This window comes from Camellia sinensis, chromosome 2 (genome assembly GCF_055761805.1).
Source record: "Camellia sinensis isolate YWXY chromosome 2, ASM5576180v1, whole genome shotgun sequence".
Classification (NCBI taxonomy): Eukaryota; Viridiplantae; Streptophyta; class Magnoliopsida; order Ericales; family Theaceae; genus Camellia; species Camellia sinensis.
Window position 1 is genome coordinate 42,650,214 of NC_138962.1, and position 22,112 is coordinate 42,672,325.

Sequence of the window (22,112 nt, forward strand, 5' to 3'; positions counted from 1 at the left end):
CTCAGAAAATTTATTCCCATAATATCGATGAAGACGGCGAAAGAAAAATGTTACAATAGTAGGTAGGAAAAAAAAACGAGGAGTTATTAAATAGATACTCATATAAATAATCATGTGCCATAAATCAGAAGTAAACTCGTGCTAAGATAATTTGTGATTTGAAATAGAATTATTTTGAGTCACATTTTTGCATAGTTTTTGGAGTTTTAGACACATACTAACGATAAGGAAAATGTTTGGTAGCTCGAAAATAGTTGGCTCAAATTGGCTCGAAACCCAAAACAACGTCGTTTTGGATTCTCTTACTGGTAAGATATATGAAAATTCTCTTACCGGTAAGATAATTTGGTAAGATAATTTTCATTAAATATCCCTCTCGTAAAACGAAACTACCGTTCCAAAACGACGTCATTTTAATTTCGAGCCAAATTTGAGCTCGAAAATTTCGAAATACGTAGCATAATCTCTAACGATAATTAGCATATTTTAATTTTTTTAAAACAATAGTTTGTTGGGAAAATTACAAATAAAATAAAATAAAAATTACACGATTTAAATTTTGTAGTAAAATAAATTATAATTTTTAATTTTACTAATTTACATCATAAATTTTTTATTTATTTTCAATATAAATCATTTATCTATTTTTATTAAGTAAAATAAATAAAAAAAATTAATATTTTAATCAGCAAACTTAACAAAAATAATATTTTAAATATTTTATGTATATTTACATTGAGTTTAATTATCAAAATATTTTTTTTATCAATTTTATTTAACAAAATAAGTAAACAGTTTAAATTTAAAACAAAAAAATTAAGATTTAAATTGATAAAATTAAAATTCAAAATTTATTTGTTATAAAAATAAAAATAAAATTTTAATTTTTTTTTCTCTTCTAATTGTCCCAATTTATATATCCCTTTTATGGATTATTTACCAATAAATCTTACTTCACAAACTGTTATACTAAATAGTCCCACTTTTATTCTATTATATCAAATAGTCCTGTTGGTGGGTTGATTTAGTCCTTTTTGATTTTTTTTTTCCATTTTTGTTTCACTGCGTGGACGAGAGTGCCCTTGATTTAATGTGGTACTCTTTTGCGGGGTCAGTTCCTTTGGGTTGGTTTCATGCTAGAGAGAGAGATGGGTTGGTTTCAGGCGAGAGAGAAAGAGGAGTAATCAGTCTCTCTTGTGTGTGTGTGTGTGCGTGTCTACTATCCGTGTATCAGTCTGTGTGTTTTTCAATCTCCCTGATCAAGGCTCTGTGCTAATGTTCCACTCTCTTCTTCACACACACACACACAGACAGCGAGAGCGAGGGATAGGGTTCTTCTGAGTCGGTTCGAGAGTAAGAGAGAGAGAGATGGGTTGGTTTCAGGCTAGAGAGAGAAAGAGAGGAGTAAGTTGTTTCTCTTGTGTGTGTGTGTCTGCTGTCCGTGTATCAGTCTCTGTGTTTTTCAATATCCCCGATAAAGGCTCTATGCTATTGTTCCACTCTTTTCTTCACGAGAGATAGAGAGAGATCAGAGAGAGAGGGCGACAATGTATGTTTGTATCTGTGTGTGATAGGAGAGAGAGAGAGAGCCCATGCCAGCCCCTGTGTGTGTCTTAACTCAGATTGAAGAGAAGTTGTGTACGTGTGTCACATGTATCAGTGTGTGTGTGTTGTGTGTGTGTATCAGTGTGTGTGTTAACCCCCAAACACACCAAACCCAGCCCAATAAAAAACCCCTTACAGCCCTTTGCCATTCTGTGACACCCTGTGTGTGTCTTAACTCAGATCGAAGAGAAGCTGTGTGCGTGTGTCCCGTGTATCAGTGTGTGTGTATGTCGTGTGTGTGTATCAGTGTGTGTCTTAACTCAGATCGAAAAGAAGCTATGTGCGTGTGTCTCGTGTATCAGTGTGTGTGTATGTCGTGTGTGTGTGTTGTGTGTGTGTTAACCCCCAAACATACCAACCCAGCCCAATAAAAAACCCCTTACAGCGCTTTGCCATTCTGCGACACCCTACCAATGTATCACATGCAACACACCACACATCTATTCACTAATCATGCATGTGAGCGACACACGCACCACACCCAATTTCTACCCGACAACTGCATCAGCAACGGTTAGATGAGGGTAATTACGTCCCTCACAATTGAATGAGACTAAATGGTTTAATAGAATAAAAATGAGACTAATTGATTCATAAGTTCAAATTTTAGGTTTTATCGGTAAATCTCCTTTATTTATTTATTTTTGTTGTAAAACTACTAATTGAGAGTGAGAAAGAGCCGAGCCTACCAGATTTCTTCATCGTCTTCGAAGACTCTCTCTGATTTTGGAGTTCATAGCAAAATCAACAATGGCGGTGGTCACCAGAGTGATAGCCACAGCAGCAGCAACCAACGCCACCTTCACCACCACCACCACTGCCTTACTCTTCAAAGGGACGCCATTGCGAAGATCTCAAGCTTTCAATCTTTTCTTCAACAACAACAACAACAGCAACAAATTAGTACCCAAGAGGAGGTTATTCACTTGCAGTGCTCTGTATAAGCCCGAGATTCATATCCAAGAGGAAGGCCAATTCGAAACCCTAGACTACCGGGTTTTCTTTCTCGACAATTCCGGCAAAAAGGTTTGATTATTAGAATATGCTAAAAATCTGTGTTCTTGATGTGGATTGACTGATTGAAATTTAAATTTAAATTCTTACCTTCTGAATTTTCATTTGCGTGATAGAGATGCATGACACTAATTTTTTGTTTATGTACTTTTGATTCACAAGAAACTGCAGGCAAAAGAGGAACTTAAAAAAAAAAGAAGCCAAAGTTTGATCATTCTAACAAAATAAACTTCTAAGTACTTAATTTTATCAATTTAAATTGTAATTTTTTTTTTTTAAATTTTCAATCGAAACATTTGATTATTTTATTAAGTAAAAAAACAGAAAAAATAATATTTTAGTCATTAAATTTAATGAAAATGCATATTATAGATGGTGTATGTACACCTCCATTGAGTCCAAGACTAAAATTAAATTTATATATATATATATATATATATTTCTGTGGGTTTTAATTAACAAAAATAGGTGGATGGTTTGAATTGAAAAGCAAATCAGAAGATTATGATTTAAATTTACAAAATTAAAAATTCTGGGTTTATTTTGTTACATAGAGTCGGGTTATTTTGTATTTTTCTAAAAAATAGAGTTTAAATTCTGTGTCTTAAGTTTCCTTGTTACCTTCTTAGCTTGTATTTTTATTTGATAGCACCGAATGACTGAGCTTTTCAACTAAGATGCTAATGCATTTTTAATGCACTTTTTTGTTTTTCCATACTAGTTATGACTGCTATAGGTTTTTATTGCATGCTTATATACATATTTGATGTGCAAGCTTGAAAGGGCAAATCGAAGTTGGATATATATATCCTTGAAAAAAGTAATATTTGGAAGTTTATGATTCATAGTAAGTGTGTGCATCATGAGTAGAGCTATTTCGTGAACTAATCAGTTCCATTGAGTTTGTCATTGTTATGAAAAGGGATTCTTGATAGTTTTCTATGTAGATGATTGCTTTGTAGCTTAATCCCATGTTGCATTGGTTTTGGTATTTGACATAATTTTGAACCCATTTTCTACCCACATCAAAATGATTAAGAATGAAGATAATGCAAAATGCAGTAGATAATTAAGAGTTGAAAAAAATGAGAAAAAGGGATTCTAGTAGAATTATTAAATTAGTAAAAGTTTACTTAAAATCAATAATTGACAGATAAAAGTGAAGTACACGTATCATTGAAGTATATCATTTTTTGTGTGGTTTAGGAATTATTTACAGATTTATAGTAGTCCTGGAATTTGCAAAATATTGAAGTACATGGAAGAGGAATGTTTTATGTAGCTTTATAAACAAGTATTGGGAAATATGGTTTTTTCTTACAATTTCAAATATTTATTGGTTAGTAAGGCATTTATTTATTTGCAAGTGCTTGCTTACTTTGCAGGTTTCTCCCTGGCATGATATACCATTACACTTGGGTGATGATGTTTTTAATTTCATTGTTGAAATACCCAAAGAAACAAGTGCAAAGATGGAGGTTGCTACTGGCGAGTCATACACTCCCATAAAGCAAGATACAAAGAAAGGAAAACTTCGATATTATCCGTAAGATGTGCCATTTTGCCTTCTCTTTTCCTTTCCCCTTCTTTTCTTGTTTCATAACTTCTTCATGCATAGTTTTGTTGTTCTATAAGGGCTTGAATCAGGCACTGTTGTTCATTTTCATGTATAAGCATCTGATTAAGTTATCGGACAGACTGCTCAATTTTTCCGCTGATGCATGTCTAACTAAGCATCTAAATACGTTTTCATTTGTTGGGAGTTGAGTATTACCAGTCTCATATGGGAATTTTGCAAGCCAGAATTCAACATTTTTCTGGTCTCATATGGGAATTTGGAGTATTGAATTCATCCATATTGATAATCGTAGTGCCCTCATGCTATTTCTGTCAAACTTTACCTAGTGATGTTTGCTTCTCTGAGGGTGATTTGTGGCATTTCTATCAAATGGCAAGCACCCTAGCCTATAGGCTTAACATATGTTGAGTAATGTTGTTCGTACGTGGTCCTTTAATTGTAATCCGATTTTGGCTTAAAAAAATATTTCTTAATGTGAATGGATTAAGAAGGTGGAAATGGTGGATATCAGAATCTTCTGGGTTTAAACATTATGCTAGTTTTATTCCATTGAGATTATTTTTAGCAGTTGGGTAATTGCTCTAAATCCTAATAATCAACTTAGATTTTGGAGAGGAGGTCAAATAAATAGGCGATGTAAGGCTGGTCCTAGGGAATATTTCCTTGAAAACCTGAGATATATAATCAGTGTCAAAAAATGAACTAGCTTTAGCGACCTTCATATCATTTGCATGCTCTTATAGAGTGAATTTATTTTGATTTTATCGTTTAAAACTTTAATATGAGAGCTTTTTAAGCCAACTTGTTTATCCTTTTATTTCTTTTAACCATGGTTGTTAAAATCGCGATCCGGAGCGTAGGATCGTACGATCCTACGATCCTACTTTGCCAAAACGATCCAGATTGTTGGAGGATCGATGTTACAACAGGATCGCAAGTATCGTGTAAGATCGCATGGGATCGTGTAGGATCGTATGAGATCATATAGGATCGTAGGTAGGATTGCAAGTAGGATCGTAGATTTTATGATTTTTCACCTTATTTTTAATATGTATCATTTTAATTTTAATTTTTATCTTTTTTTTTAATAGAAAGTAGGATTTTACGATCCTCGATCCGATCCTACGATCCGATCCACCAGACCCTCTCACCGATCCTACTTAGGATCCCGATTTTAACAACCTTGCTTTTAACAAATTGATGTTTGCCAGATCTTTGGTACTTCTTGCCACTGTTGATCTAATCACAAAACCCTGGATTCTCTCTTTACATGACTTCTCCATAATTTTTATATTGGAATTTGAGTTTCTTAAAGTCTAAGCTCCTGAATCATTTTATTTATCTTTCTCAGTTACAATATAAATTGGAATTATGGATTGTTTCCACAAACGTGGGAAGACCCATCATTTGCAAACTCTGAAGTTGATGGGGCACTTGGAGATAACGATCCAGGTACTAGTTGATCATTCATTTCATTGTACCTTTTTACTAAGCATTCTCTTCTACCAAAAGCAAAAGCATAAAATAATTGAATTTATTTTGCCAATTTCTTCTAATTGTAGTTGATGTTGTTGAGATTGGTCAAACTCGTGGAAAGATAGGCCAGATTATGAAGGTCAAGCCATTAGCTGCCTTGGCAATGCTTGATGAAGGGGAACTTGACTGGAAAATAGTTGCAATTTCATTGGATGATCCAAGAGCTTCACTTGTTAATGATATTGATGACGTGGAAAAGCATTTGCCGGTAATGTTTTTGTTGAACTAAGCAATAATTTATTTTAGTTTGTTCTAAATACTAGTAAAAAAAAGAGAGTTTATTGTAGATATACATGCTGAGACTTTTGTAACATCTGTGACATATCATCTGTTCTCATGCTCTTTGTTTATCTGGTTCCTTCGGGGGATGGATCTATAACTGGTTAACATCTCCTTGTATAATAATAAGCCTACACCAATTAGTTAGGATGAGCATTGTTGGGTTGGTCGAACTTACTCATTGCACAAAATGTTTTAGTTATTAATTTTAACAAGGGCAATGTGATAATGTGTAGAACACTAGAAGGTATGGAATTTTGTAAGACAAATATAGTCTTAGAAGCACTAGCAATGTATTGGTTATATCATATACAGTATCTATGTCATAAGTACATTTGAGCTTTACAGCATTTTCCATCCTTTTCTTCTTCCTTTTTTTTTTAATTTTTTTTTTTTTAAATTTTTTTAAATTTTTATTTTTTTAATTATCTTAATAAGGGCATGACCAATGATTGGTGTGAAAGTCAATATTTTACAGGTGTTGGTTACCTCAAAGCCATTAAATTCGAGCAATATGAATGAAGGTGTGATTTAGATTTCAATGTTAGTAATCAGCGGTGCATATGTACATCATTCTGATTACATTGCAATGTCAATAATCAGGGCTAAGGTGTTCTATTTATTAGCAAACTATGGTAGTCCCTGGTTAATAGAAATATAAGTTGACATAGGCTGCTTAAAAATTGATTTGGCACCTATGTAAATTAATTGCTGTGCATAATTGTCACGGGCCTGACTGGGTAACTTCTCCAGGGCACTCTCACTGCCATCAGAAACTGGTTCAGAGACTACAAGATCCCTGATGGAAAACCTGCAAACAAATTTGGTCTTGGCAACAAGGCAGCGAACAAGGTATTATGATTTCTATGCTTCAATCAATCTACATTGTTTAGATGCAGTTCTGACCATCTTGAAGGGTGTTTGATTAGGAAATTGTATGTCATGCAGCATAAGTACATAACGCATAGAAATTTATGTGCATTGAACATATTCATTTTGCTCATGAATTTGAAGTGCTTGTCAAACCACTGGAAAGGACTGAATCCGAGAACAACAATTGATTATGTCATTCTTTAAGAATGGAATTTCCATATTGTTGTTATTTTATTGTCCTTAAAAAAAAAATTATTTATTTATAGACTATGTTTTGAATTCTATTATATGATATTGTTCTGTTGTTTAATTAGTGAAATTAATTGTTTTGGAATAAACAGGATTATGCTCTTAAGGTAATCAGTGAGACCAATGAATCTTGGGCTAAACTTGTGAAGAGATCTGTTCCTCCTGGAGAGCTTTCGCTTGTGTAAATATGAACACTGTAAAGTTCGAGGTGCTGGTGCTGGTGCTTCTGCTTGTAACTTTATTGACAAACCATATATCTTCTCTGTTGCAAAGTGGGCAATATTATTTTTAGACGTCAAAATCAATAGTGATTTTTTTTCCTTTACCACGATTTGTGCATTTTTGCGCTTCAGCTCTACATCCATAGGAGAAGAATATACAGAACATTCACACGTAACATGGGTGCAGACCTCACACATACATATAAGTGTTATGTTTATTTCCGGTGTACAAAAAAAAATAAACATGCAAGTGTTATGTGAGACTTACACCAATGTGAATGTTCTATGTAGTTTTCTCTAGTAAAGTTCTCTTTTCTGCATTTATATGACTAGAACTCGTGACATTGATATGCTAGGTGTTGGTTTTATGTGACTTTTTTGTTGGTTTTTTTCTTCTTTTAGTAATTTTTTTTTTTTTTCCCCACACTTTTAAATTTTACTCAACTAGACAAACTTGAAAGGTTTTTAAAAATTAGACAAAAATCTACTAAAGACAATAAAGTCAGTTTTGTTGTTGTTGTTACTGCTGCTGCTGCTATTGTTGGTCTTTAGTGAATTTTTTTTTAAAAATTTACTTGACACAAATTAACAAATATATATACTAAAAACAAAAGTATGGAAATACAAGACTTTCAACAACAGCAATGCAAACTATGCAATAGACCTTCCAACATATTTCTGGTAATAATAGGTGGTGATGTTTTTATGAGAGCCATCCATACTCTTTTGGTTCAAAAAATACATCCTCTCTACCAAACAAAGATCAGTAACACTTGGGCTGCATAAATTCTGGGATTGATATATCACTAGGAAATGCTTACAGATTACTGAAAGATTAGATCTGTAATAAAAAGCCAAAAGCCAAAGATGGAAGACAATATGTTCTTCACAATTCCTTCTAATCTGTCCGACAAGATCAATTTCAAAACATTGTGATTTGTTTCGAAACTATCGACAATTTGAAAGCAATTGAATCACCATTGAAACATTATTTACAAATTGAGAAGAAGAAGAAAAAAACATCAAGGGGGCATGTACATGAAAGACGTGTCAGGCCCAGCTAGAACTGGGAACTTGTTATACTGGCAAGGAGTTTATGGTTCACCGGATGATTTCGTTCTTTCTTCAGTCTCCTCTTCAAGCAACGGTGTTATGTTTGCCTTGTCGATTATCGTGACTGGATGCTCATCATCATCTTCATTAAATCTGTCCACACTGTGAAGAAAGATCCCTGCCAAAGTACACACATGGATAACACAAAATTACTGCCAGTTGACACGTGGACGTTGAAAACTTGCCAGCTTGGTAAGATCTATGGTTATCAATGATCATCATAACCTTAGGGATTACCAATAACAGTAAGTTTAGATTGGGTGATTTGTGAAGAAAATTTCTCTTGATTCATATCGACACGTGGATTATTAGGTAGAATACCTAATGGGGAGGAGAAAAAGGTGAGGCTGAAATAGGGCCTGTTCTTGTTTTCCGTATTGATTTTCTAAAAACACAAACTTGTTTTTTTGGGAAATTTTTTGAAAGACCCCCCAAATTTTGATTAAAATTGTTGCCACACAATATGGAATGAAGACGATAGACACTTATGAACTTTTCGTTTTATTTCAAGAATGCAGAAATCAAAAATGAAAAAAACGAAAAAAAAAACAAAACAAAACATGCCCAAAGTAACCCAGTGCATTTCATGCAAAAGACGAAAAGGGGTATCAACAGGAAAAAGAGGGAAAATTGTCGATTGTAGGGTCCTTTGGAAATAAGAATAGGCTGCATAAATACCAAATTACCCTTTGCAGATGCTATTAAATGAACAAAGGTTGATTTTAGGTGGTTTCTGATTCAGGAAAGTAGTGATTGAAAATGCTACCTATAAACCATATTCCAGCTGCCAGAAACAGAATGGATGTTAGGATCAGAGTAGTCTTCCTCCAGTTGTGAATATGATCCTGAAGAATCATCCAAATTAGGACATTAAGTAATAAATCTGGGCATGATTAGAGAAGAAAGAATGGGATATATATACATATATATCTAGAATAGTAGGGAGAGATGTTGAGTCCATCACCCACTACCTTAGCCGGAAGGTTATAAAAAATGGAACAACAAAGAAAATATAGATGGCTTATCAAAAGTCACAACTTAAGAGTCACAATAGAACTTCTATTAATTAAATAAACATTCAATTGTTGTGTCCATGATTGTGACCGTCTAAGTCATCACTATATTTACTAATGTAGAACTCTAACTAGTTTAGGCAGGTCCAGATTTAGAGATCCAACTATTATAGAAGAGTAACAATTATTGACCCTGCATCATAAATCCAAACAGTTTAAAAATAACAATAATAAATAAATCCAAACAGTTAAGAGGGCTTCAAATCCCTTCTGTAGTTTTACTTGATGCAACAATATTTATGTAATCAGCCTTCAATTTCAGTAGTATTTCAGACTTCCAAATACATTGCTTAGTTACAACAATGTATTTGGAAGATTTAACCGTTAAGGTAAAACATGAGATGGTCAAATTCGCAGTCCTTGAATCACAGCTGAGCAGTTAATATTGTGGTGGCCAAATTTGAGCCATTGTCTCACAGCTGAGTTTCAGTTAGTCAGAATTCTCACTAAAGTCCCCATGACGAAAATGTGAAAAAGTTGTAAGCAAGTTGAGCAAGTGTACTTACCCAAAAAAAGTTGAGCAAGTGTGTATTGGGAGTCTGGGACATAAACAAACTTTCTCCTCTCCTTTTGGTATGGTGATTGACCTCTTATAGGTTCTTCCCTTGAGTGTTCATGAGAAAGAAATATGTTGTTGAAATAACAATGACCTAGAGCTTGGGTGATCAAACTTTGTTTTTACCTACAATTTTTTCCCCTCTATTTTCATCTTGAAAGGGGCATTTCTTATCTTACAAGTGTAGTATTCTGTTCAGCATGATTGTTTTCCTTTGGTTAGCATTGCCTTCTTCTAAATGCCTAAATACTTATTTTATGTTTTGTCATGTCCTCAAATCCCAAATAAATATCTTCATCATTAAAGAAAGGGAAAAAAAGAAGAAGAAGACTTTCTAGTCAAACTAAATAAATTGCTTTTGACACAGATAGACCTGATATATTGTAGTTGACATCTCAATCTTCCCACCCATTTAAACCCATCTTCTTCAATGATAATAACAAACATTGATCTACTTCGCTCAATATGTGAGGCTACCGGGTGGTCGCATGTATCCAAGGTATATGAATCTACATGGAAGAACTTTAGCTACATCAAAGAACTTCTATCTGAATCAGTTCGAAAACAAGTGGTGCGATCTAAACCAATGCCGAATAATCTTATTTTCAAATATATGAGCCATTACTGGTGAACCCCACTACTTCAAGAAAGGGAGTCATGAAACAAGATCCAACAATATAAAGAGTATTGGTTTAGCAAATAACAACATAAAGCTGTTTGCAAGATGGAAGCCATTGAGGATATGAATGCAAACCTGGAGAATCCCAACAAGTGGGGAGGAAGGCACATCACCGAAAATGTGAATTGCGACGGTAGACATAGCCATAGAAAGTGGCCTCATACTTGGTTTAACACAATGGAGACATACGTAATTCACCGGACCCTGCAACAGTGAATGTATAGAATGTTATTAGCAACCGTGTCTTCAGAATTCTGGGCTTATGTAGATGCCTATTGTCTTGCTCACATTAGCACAAACAGAATAGTATTAGGCAAAGCCATATAAGGATCTTAAATAATTAAACATTATTAATAGAATGAACAATGCATGCCGCCATTTGATTTAGTATAGATGCCAAATGAGGAGAAGATTGGGAGAGTTAAAATCAAATAACTACATAAGAGTCAACCACTATTAGCCACAAAGTGGAATTTGGTCAACCTATAAACCAGTATTGCCTCACCCCAAACTGTATTTTTAATCTCCAGATAATATACTAAACAGCCTAAGTTGATTATCTTGTTTCTACATTCTCACTTGGGCTGCTTTTTAACTTGTGCTTGCACAGTCTTTACTTTTGCATGTTTTAAGATATATATATATATATATATGCTGCATACTTTTTGTGTCACTTTTATTTTTGTTTTTGTTGTATATATGCTGACAGCTTGGTTAGGTACAAGGTAATAATATCTTTCCTTTAAAAAATAAAATACCTGAGTGGCGAAGACGAGTAGTTCACCGACAGAGAAAAGAGCTAGGAAAACATAGAGGCTCTTAAAACAGAAGGCGGCAAAGCAAAATGCAGCTCCCAGAAGTGTTGTTGCAGAGAGGAGCTGCAAATGTGCACAATGAGTTGAATGATACAAACCATAATTATCTTAGTGTAATTTAAAAAGGAAAAAAAATAAAAATAAAATCAACATAAGAATAGCATTTGACAAATGCAGGATTACAACTGAAAACCAGTAAAATTCTCCTCATGACCTGCATAAACCATATGCCACTATGAGTATTTTATGCTATTGGCAAGGAACTTATGAATAATGTGAATCCATTCCTAGAGGTACCATTCATGGAACTACTAAGTTTAACCAAACTTTTCAGTGGTTAACATAATGGGGAAAAAAAATCAATAATACAAATCTTATTTCCATTAGATGTAGGGTGCACTAAACCTTTAGTGCCATGTTTGATTGCCGGATTAGGGTTTATGGATGGGATTAGTATTGGATAGGATTATATATGCCATGAGAGTACTTATACTATGTTTGGTTAGGGTAAGATATGGCATGGGACAAAATGGGAGGATTATTTTTTATTGTTAGATGGAGGGGGTGGCTAATCCCATGGTGGGGCATAATGAATATCATAGAGGGTGGTATTGTTAGTCCCCCCTCAATAGACAACTAAATAAGCAATATACAATACAGTCAAATACACACACACCCAAAAAAACAAAAACAAAAATACAAAAAACAATAAACTAAAGTTTACTTGCAAGCAGTATATCCTGGCACCAACAAACTAGGTTTAGTTGCTACAACTACAGGATTATGTAGCAAGCGTAAGACAAGCTGACTTTAAAATCCAGGTCACCATCCAAATGAACATTGATCATAACAAGTATATACGTATACAAGTCAGAAAAAAACTCATGGTTGGCTATTAAACTACCTTTTGCTCAGCTATAAACACTTCTTTAGTAATCCTAACCATCCTGCATATCAAATTTTAATTATCATTGTAAAACTTCTTTTGGTCTTCTTATTATATTTTCAAACAATTAAAAGCATGAGAAGCAAAATGAAAATTTGGTTCTCAAGCCAAATTTTTGTAGATCTATGTCAACAACTATGTAATACTGATCAAGAACAAAAGAATCTTCTCTTTGCTCCATGTGGTCGATAAGAAATTCGAACAAAAGTTTATGTATGAAGACTTAAATATGAGACTTCACTCAAGTTAAATTTAAAAGGAATATAAAAAGACTAAGAGTTGAATAACACGCGGACATGCATCACACATCTGAACACAGAATATTCCTAACAGGAAAAATAATTATGCATATGATAAACCAAGAATACAATAGACCAGTGTTGACAATTCAGAAAGGTAATTCCTAAATCCTATTATTTAAGAGCGTTTACCTTGAAAGCATTGGAGATCGTGGAATTTATTTTATCTAGAACATAACCTCCTGCTAATGTTCCAAATATTCCACAGACAATTGTAATCCCACCAAAATACATATCTGGACTTTTCTGCCAAAAGACCCAAATAACAAACATAGTGAAGTAACTTTAGTGTTTCCATCTATTTTCTGAGTATCACTAATATCTAATGAACACAAAAGAAAGATGAAAGAGCTGTCATATATTGAGTGATATAGAAGTATCCTAATCAACACAAAAGTCGCTTAAAAATTACCATGTGATATATATTATAACCAGCTTTTGGCCCCCAATAAGAATATGCACCTATAACAAAATTGTAGGCTATGTAACCTGCAAGCAGCCAAACAAGTGGAAGAATTAGTACATTGAAATAAGGTACAAAAGTTAATGCCATAGATTATACGGAGGGAAATCTTCAATGACTAGTTAAATGTAGCTGACGTTGATCAAGACAACAATGTCAAGCAAACAAATTAACCATCACGTCTATGAGCACATAAAAATATCAAATCAAAACTAATCTATAAGAATCCTTCTACAATAAAAGCTTGCAGGTAAAGTGTGGTGAACAATATACCTAGAACATTTACGACATAAACCTTGTCAAGCAAAAGCACTTTCATATCTTTTAAAAATCTTGATATCTGATTCAGAAGAGCATATCTAGACTTCAGCCTGAAATAAAAATGAGATCCAACAAAATCAAATTGATATTCCTGTCTATACTAAGCTTGCACGGATGCCAAATCAAACTTAAATAAATGTGTAAAATCCTACAACATAAATGACATTTGCTTAGAAGGCAGCATAAATTCATTCCCAACCATATGCTATCATAAATAACAGAGTATGAGCATCAGGAAGAGAGCCCTCACTTGGAAGGTCCTTTTGAGCTTTGATCAATGAACTCTTCCTTTACGAATAGGATGCCATCTTTACCAGTTGAGTCATCTGTATTTATATCAAGTATCAATCAAATTATTATGGGCAAGAGAGGAAACTATAAGCTGAATAAATGTATGAACAAGAAAAGCTTAAAGCTAAAATCCCCAGTTATCATTAACTGACTTTCATTAAAATACTGAACAGCCCTTGACCGAGGAAATAAGGTTGAAGACTGAAGTGAAGGAATTAGGCCTATCAGTAGATTTAATTTTAGTCCCAATCCAATCTAATTAATCAGATTTGGTAAAAAGAGTATGAAGTGTTGGCCTGGTAATGATCCATATCCAAATTTAGGGTGGCCAGATCCAATAACAGTGTTTATAAGTAGATGTATATACATATATATAATAGGTTGTGGAAAAATATTTATAAAGGTAATATGGATAACTCAACAAAAAATATATAATAAATAACCAAATATCATAATTCAAGTTTAGTTAATTTAATCGAATAAATTTCTCAAAAGGTTTTTTTTATTACTTCTCATTGGACTATATCAGATAATCATATCAATTTCGGCTGTTAACAAATTCAGATTCAAATTATTGTTGAATAGGCCCATTAAGTTCTCCTAGTGGAATATTTTCTTGACTGATTAAACCCCCCATCTATTTGAAATGCCACAACAAAAGAAAAGCATGTCCTTCAAAAATGTGCATTTGCGATGCCTTTCCCATCTGATTTTGCACAGTGCTCCCCACTTACCGCAGAGTCTAGGAGAGGTAGTAGGTAGGTAGCCTTCCCCCCACTTTTTTGAGGAATGGTTGATTCTTGTGACTTGAACACCCACGACAAGGCTGGAAGCATATAGCACTTGTCATATCATGACCTCTAATTATCCAAAGACACAAATTGTCACCCCTTGAGAAAAATTTCTCTGGTCTTAAATAGAAGACAATAACTTACTGCATGCAATGCAAGGATTGTTTTCCATTATAAAAAATTTCTATTTCAAGTCCATCACTAGGATTGATTAGCATCACTGATTCAAAATACTATTCAGAAACTTTGAGTCAAAACCACATTGCATAGCTAGAATAAAATTCTGACAATCAACTATTTTATCAAGGTAATCAAGTTGATTATAATGGATTCAAATGAAATCAATAAAAATATTTAAACTGGGCAAATTGAGGCACTATTGTGTGGGAACAAGATTGTCAAAGCTATTCAGTGACATGTGCTTGATGTATATTGGATTACTGTATATGTTCTCAATAGCACCCATTATCTTGGCTTTTGTACATTGGTTCTTACATAATAGCGATGTAGTAAACTGAAAAGAGAGAAGAAAAAAGTGCAATTATACTGAAAAGATCCCGTGCACACTAATCATAAGGGGTTGCACCTTTAAGTTCTACGACAGCTATCTCTGTACCAATCAATGCTTTTTTTGATCCAGCAGGGGAAAAACCTGTATCCACAAGTTGTTAAGAATAGCTAGGAAATGCTAATAGATTACATCAAAAAAAAAAAAAAACCTAACACAACATATACCTTTCAACTGCAAAGGTTTTATAACAAAACCTAGAATAGCAAATGGAACCATCACAATTGCCTCCCCAAAGAATGCAAAACGCCAATTCCAGTGACCTGCAACCTATACCAAAAACAAAACAAATTAAAGGGAAAAAAAAAAAGACGATTAGCAATTGTTCCACCTAAATATTATCAAAACAAATCCATATGTGAACTATAAAGTAGCAGTCAAACCCACAACTTGCAGTATCATATGGCCAAAGATCCAACGATGTATTAAAAAATGTTTGTCAAAAACAATATTGATTTAATGTAGCACAGTTCAGAGTAAGTTGTACTCACAAATCCACCATAAACATAGCCAAGTGCAACTCCAGCTGGTATACACATGTAAAATATTGAAAGCCATGCAGTTTTCTGATACAAGGACAGAAGTTAAAAATCTATATGAAGATGAAATGTATGTAGAGGCAACAACCGTTTGAAATGAAGCTGCTACTAATACAGTGAGCAAGTCAAATAGAAATAAGAATTCGATGTCAATGTATATAGTAGAAGTAAAACAAGACTGAGATCCAAATAAGCTCAACAAATTTAGAGAAAGGCCTAAAGTTAGGGGTCCAGTTTTTTGGTTTCTTTTTTAGTTTGTTGGGGAAAAAATCAGCAGTGAACATGCAGCAAAATTCGATCCTCCTTTCCATGTTTTTTATTGACTATTTGATCCATATACTGTTTCTACTTCAGATGTTTGGACAAAGGTGTTTCTCAAGAAACATTCATTATACAATAACATGAAACTAAAATGGCAGTAAAATATTTTGATGCATATGAAATTGGAATAGAGGTAGATTTTTACTCAATGAAAGACAAAGCAGACAAGAAAAGAGGGAAGAAACAAGATACGATCCAAGAGAGACTAACACCATGCTTATTTTCACTTTGGTCACATGAAAAAAATAGGGTTGGCAATTGCTTTCAGAGAGAAGGCAGGGTTGAGAGAAAAATGCCAGAAGAACTCCAAACACAAATTAAGAATTTTTTTTAATATGGAAACTCTCACACATTTCCAGAATGAGCTGTAACTGAATTTTGCCGAGCTAATTTGGCTCTCTTCAATGCCCAAGCTAAATTTAAGCTCAGTTCAACCTTATTCAGGTTTGCTCCAAGCTGAGGTTAGTGCCAAGTTGTACATGGGTGTTTCGATAATTCATCAACTAACATCCCAGGACATAAATGGTAAGTAACTCGCCCAAATAGCAATTTCATTGGGCACTTTTTCTTCGTCTCTATTTCTCACCGTTTGCAGTTTGCTCCCCCTGGCCTCTTTCTCCAAATCTATTAGGAAAAAAAAAAAGTTAACAGGCCACCAGCACTAACTACTTTTGCTATGTAGTCTGTTCCAAAAGTCTAATACTTAACTTATGAGCACCTCTGGCCTTTTTATACTTATACCAAGATTTAACCTTCATTATGCTTATGAATAGAATTTTTTTTTTTTTTTTGGGTTGCTCTAACTACTTGATAGAGCTACCAAAAAAAAAAAATTAAAAATTCATCAAAATTCACAACCTTGGGTACTACTCCGATGAAAATATATATATGAAAATTAAAAGGGGCTACCACGTATCCTAAGCATGTCCCCCAGTGAGTCCAACTAGAAAAAAATAAATAAATAAATTGAAACACTTCCTCCTGTGTGTCCAACATGTGTCCATGCTTCATAGTCAAATATCAAGCATAGTACAAATCAAAAAATAACATATAACCTGAGCAGCTGGAGCATTGTCATCAATGAATGGAGCTGCAAGGCTTATAAAAGAAGCTTCACCAACACCAACTAGCCTAAAAGAACATAAATGAAAAATAAGAAGGCTATAGGACAAGGGAAGCAAACCAACAAATTCCTATATTATGAAACAATAATTCAATATCTTCCAAGTAAGACACCTACATGCGGCAGGCACTGATGAACCAGAAATTAAATGAAAAACCACAACCAGCAGTGGCTAAAGTCCAAACTGACAATCCAACTCCAATAAGCCTGAATGGATTAACACTGCAAAATTTCATACACAAGGAAAAGTAAACCGGTAAATTAGGTGGAACAACTCAGCATCAGAGCATAACCATATAGCTAGAAAGAAAGAAAGCTTCAGTTCTGAGTTCTGAGTTCTACGTGGCAAACTGTGATGCTGGGAACCCTAAGGTTTAAAATTTTCCAGAATTTAAGTAAAAGCATCATTAAGAAACAAGAAACTAAAGCTCCATTTAGATTAATCCAACACCAAAGCATACAATTCAAAGAAAGCCCAAAAGGAGGCTGGCCATCAAAACGCGGGTACGTATTCCACACTCTTGATTCAAGCTTCCATACAAACTAAAAATCCTTGTTCATGAATAAAAACTTTTTAAGGAGCATCGTTTGTGGAAATTGTCAAACATACTACAAATAGGATTGATGTAGTACTGCTTAATAAGTGAACGGTCATGCCTACAACGCAATGCAATGATGATATTCCATCTAATATTGTTGGTGGAAAAAGTGTTGCTGTAATACCAGAAACAAGTGAACGATCATGCCTTGAAAAATGGGTTGATTATATTCCATCATGCGATAATACCAGTAAAAATAAACGATCATGCAATGATTATATTCCAACTAATATTTCAGTTTATACTAAATTTAGAGAAACAGGCTTGCATTGAAAAATGGGTCCCACATAGAATGTAATAACTTACCAGAAATTATTTTTCCATGCCCTTGATGCCCTCAATGCTGTCTTTTAATGAATTATAATAATAAAAAAATGTTTCCATGTCCAAACGATTCAAATGTGATCATAATTATTGCCTTTGCCAAGGCAACAAGGACACGCTTTTAAACACATGATTTCTTAAATTCATAATATTTTTCACAAATTATGAATAGTAAATCTTTATATAAACTTTATCCACACCCATTTGTTTTACCATAAATACAATTACCATCAATATGATCGCTACGCAACACTATCCTAAATTTAATCATGTCTTGGTCACCTACAATCTCATTAGACATCGTTTTAATCATTCATCCTTAACATGAGAACCTTTCAACATTCATATTCCGCATGACTATACTCAATTGTTATGTTGTAAAAAATTGAAACTTGAGCTTGAAACCATGCTTCTCATATTTCAAATCATTAGGGCCACAATGGTGTGGCAACCAAGCCACTAAAATATATTCTTACCTCTTCGCTAAGATAGCAAATATTGGAGAAGCAACAAGAAGTCCAACCATGAAAGCAGAAGATATTACACCATCTTGAAAATTGTTCAAGTTAAAATCCCCCCTATATACAACAAGACATTGAAAGCCCTCAGAAAAGTAAAATGCTTGAAAAAATAATAACAATGATTGTCAAAGGGTTAGATGCACAATACAAGGGTTAGAAAATCACAACAGGATAGATTTATACAATGGTACGACCCATGGGCTCGTATAACCCATGGTGGTAATGTTACAAACATGAAGTTGCACAAATTTGAGGACGAATACACCATGAATGAACTTCAGCATACAAATTTCTTATGTTTGGGAGGATAAGTATTCACTAGTCAGCATAAGGAAAATATATCCACACTAGTCTTTACATGAACCCCAGTACTGTATGGTGTATCTAATCTCTAGTACTACCACCTAGGAATCATCTTGCTACTCCCAATGAAAGTTCCCACCAATCAGAAACAAGTTTAATATTTGATAGCAAATTATTTTGTTATTTTCAATGAAAGCTCTCATCAATCAGAAGCAAGTTCAATATTGGATAGCAAACCTTTGATACAATCACTTGCCTTGTGTTATTGAGAATGTCCCCCGTTAGTTAGGGAACGGGGATAGTTCTTCTTACATATGCATGTTCAACATTTAACAAGATGTAGAATTCTTTCAATCTTCCTATTAAAAATTAGTAGTAACAAAACCAAGAAATCTGTCCTGCTTTTTTTGACAAGTTTTGATTAAGGAGTGGTAAGAGAGGAACGCAATGGATGTTCAGGAAATGTATGCAGAATAGATCGAAGCTATATACCTAGTGAAAGAAAACAAAAATATCTAAATTATATATGAAATCCAAAAGGACTTAAAGAAATAAATGCATGAGACTTGTAACCCAACAACACAAAATGCTAAAAAATCTACCCTTTAATTTATAAATAAGTTGAATTTTAAAAAAAAATCACATTCTGATTCAGTATGATGGTCATAGAAATATGATAGAGTCAGCAAACAAGTAATCAAGCATAGCTTAGGATAGGAAATTACAAAAAAAAAAAACAGTATAAAATGACATAAAAGCAAGAATAGTATTAAGATGAAGCCAAATCCCTCCATGATGACTTACTGAATTCCAGTACCAGCTGTGCATGTACCATTTTTTGTGCAAGTTTTACGACTCCCATTTACACCATTGCTCGCAATGGTTCCTCGATCAACATAATTTATTAAGTTAATCACACAAAAGATCACGAGTAACCTGAAAAGACAGAATTTAAAAGAAAACAAATAATTAAACTAACAGAGAAATTATTGGCTACAATAAAAAAACGTATCCCCTGAATGAACAAAAAGGTGTCTATGTATGTACATTTTATTGGCTCATTACTTAATTGCCACTATAATGCCAAAAGAAAATAAATCCAAATTCAGCTTGCTAAGTTAATTTCAGTTAGGATTAAGCTCTATGAACTTTTTTTAATGTGTAATGACAAATAGAACACAGAACGTGGTCACTTCACCCCATTAACAGGGTTTTCAAAATCAATCTGGCTTAACTTCATTGGTGTAACCCATCACAAAGTATAATTGAGATTGATGAACTCCAAGGAAATGCAGGAAGATTTTCATGAGCCCTGTAATTTACGAGGAGCAAACTATGGTATGCGACACGAGTTTGGGACAGAACATAGTTTGCTCCTCATAAATTACAGTGTTATGAAAATCTACAGGACACGACTTTGGGACAGAGCATAAGAATTTTTCTCTCCAATTCAATGAATCCAACCAGAGTCTTTTAGCACATTGGTCAAATTCTTAACATTTGGCATCTCCAATGAAAAAAGAGGCCGCCACGGAAATTCAAGCTCTGGAAGTGTGTGGTGTGGTAGTTATGATCTTTTTAGGCCATACCTGGGTTTTTTCTTAACTAACCCTAAACTGCAACCTTCTACTCTACATATGTTCAAGAAAATCAACCAAAATAAAAACTCCAAGACCATCATTTCCTAGTCCCATCAATCTCCATTAAATTCATTCGACAAAACGAACACAAACAGAAAACCCATAATTGAATATCTTCAGAAAAATCTAATTAATGGGTCTGGTCTTAAATGCGATTCTAAATCATAATTACATTTCTCATTCAGTTTTCTCAACAACCAAACAACAATTAATGACAAACCCATTAAAAGAAAACAAAAACAAATTAATGACGAACCTTTTAGGGGTGAACCAAGAAGGGTTTGGATCTGATAATGCATTGGAATTTTTCACCATATCTGTTGTCGTCTCCGAAGGAACAGCCAACTTGGGCTTGGGTTCCTCTGGTTTTGGCTGTTCTTCGGTTCCCATCATATATATGTATATTTATTATTTATGTGTGATTTTAGAGTGAGAGCTTGGAAGGTTCGTTGTTGTTTTGTGATGATTGTGAGGCTTTTTTTGGGTGAATAATGATTGGGAGGCTTTACTGGTTCACAAAATTACTTTACATGTTTGACAACAATGGCGTAATAAATAAGGGAAGAGTTTGGTTTTGGGGTAGGTTTTTTTGGTTGAGATTTTTAGTAGAGCGAATCATGTACTGTTTTCCTGGATTCTCTCATTTAATACTTATCGCTTGCAATTTTTCTTCCATTTTGGTGAAGTTGATTATTTTGGTTAGTTATTTTGATTTTTTTGATTATTTTAATTTGATAAAAAAAGTTGTATTTGAAAAGTTTTTTTTTTTTAATAATTGATTTGATAATTATGATAGAAAAAATAAAATAATTATGTATTAAATGTGACTTTTTAGCCTATTTTATTTTTTAATAGATTATTTTAGCCCAATCCTATTTCCAAACACCCCTTTTTCTTCACTTGATTTTGGAATTTGTCAAGAGAATTATATAAAAAATAATAATAAGGACTAATTTAAAATTTAAAAATACTTTATTTTAATAATTTTTTTGCTAAATTATTTTGGATGATTTTTTAGTCTTTTATGAAGGGAAAAAAATGCAAAAGGTAGATAATAAAAATATTTAATTTTTCTTAATATAATTTTTTAATTTTTTTAGTATTTTTTTTAAACTTTTTTTTGTTATTATGGGGAGTTTCCAAACCAAACTTCATTTATTACCAATATTTACGGTTGGTTGGGAAATAGGTTATTACTGTGTTCTTATAATTTTTCCTATTGAGAAAGGTTTTAAAATAAAAAAAACATATTTTTCCATCATTTTTTTTTTCTTTGTGTAAATGAAAGATCAAAATACATATACATTGCAAACATGTATTCGACAATTTTTGAGAAAAATCTGTTTGAAATATGTGTACACTATTTAATCTAATAACTTTTTTAGTAGACCAAAAAATCCTACTTTTCCTCTCTCTCTCTCTCTTTGTGTGCTTTTTGTCTCATTTTTTTTTTTCCTTTTCTTTTTCATGT

At 33.4% G+C, this 22,112-nt stretch overlaps 2 protein-coding genes across 2 annotated transcripts; one reads left to right on the forward strand and one right to left on the reverse strand.

Moving 5' to 3' along the window:
- The first annotated feature begins 2,171 nt into the window (after positions 1 to 2,171).
- On the forward strand, positions 2,172 to 7,460 carry LOC114284601 (soluble inorganic pyrophosphatase 6, chloroplastic). Its single transcript, XM_028227545.2, has 6 exons — positions 2,172 to 2,631; positions 4,005 to 4,165; positions 5,550 to 5,650; positions 5,761 to 5,942; positions 6,767 to 6,865; positions 7,228 to 7,460. The coding sequence occupies exons 1-6, from the start codon at positions 2,356 to 2,358 to the stop codon at positions 7,318 to 7,320; spliced, it is 912 nt and encodes a 303-aa protein (XP_028083346.2). The 5' UTR covers positions 2,172 to 2,355; the 3' UTR covers positions 7,321 to 7,460.
- Positions 7,461 to 8,135: 675 nt separating this feature from the next.
- LOC114284600 (putative sphingolipid transporter spinster homolog 2) lies at positions 8,136 to 21,289 on the reverse strand. Its single transcript, XM_028227544.2, has 16 exons — positions 20,898 to 21,289; positions 19,806 to 19,937; positions 18,654 to 18,755; positions 17,372 to 17,476; positions 17,187 to 17,262; positions 15,763 to 15,837; positions 15,439 to 15,541; positions 15,290 to 15,355; positions 13,872 to 13,947; positions 13,574 to 13,671; positions 13,250 to 13,326; positions 12,970 to 13,083; positions 11,536 to 11,655; positions 10,853 to 10,981; positions 9,236 to 9,314; positions 8,136 to 8,587 (listed from the first exon to the last, which is right to left on the reverse strand). The coding sequence occupies exons 1-16, from the start codon at positions 21,032 to 21,034 to the stop codon at positions 8,451 to 8,453; spliced, it is 1,626 nt and encodes a 541-aa protein (XP_028083345.2). The 5' UTR covers positions 21,035 to 21,289; the 3' UTR covers positions 8,136 to 8,450.
- Between the last annotated feature and the right edge of the window lie 823 nt (positions 21,290 to 22,112).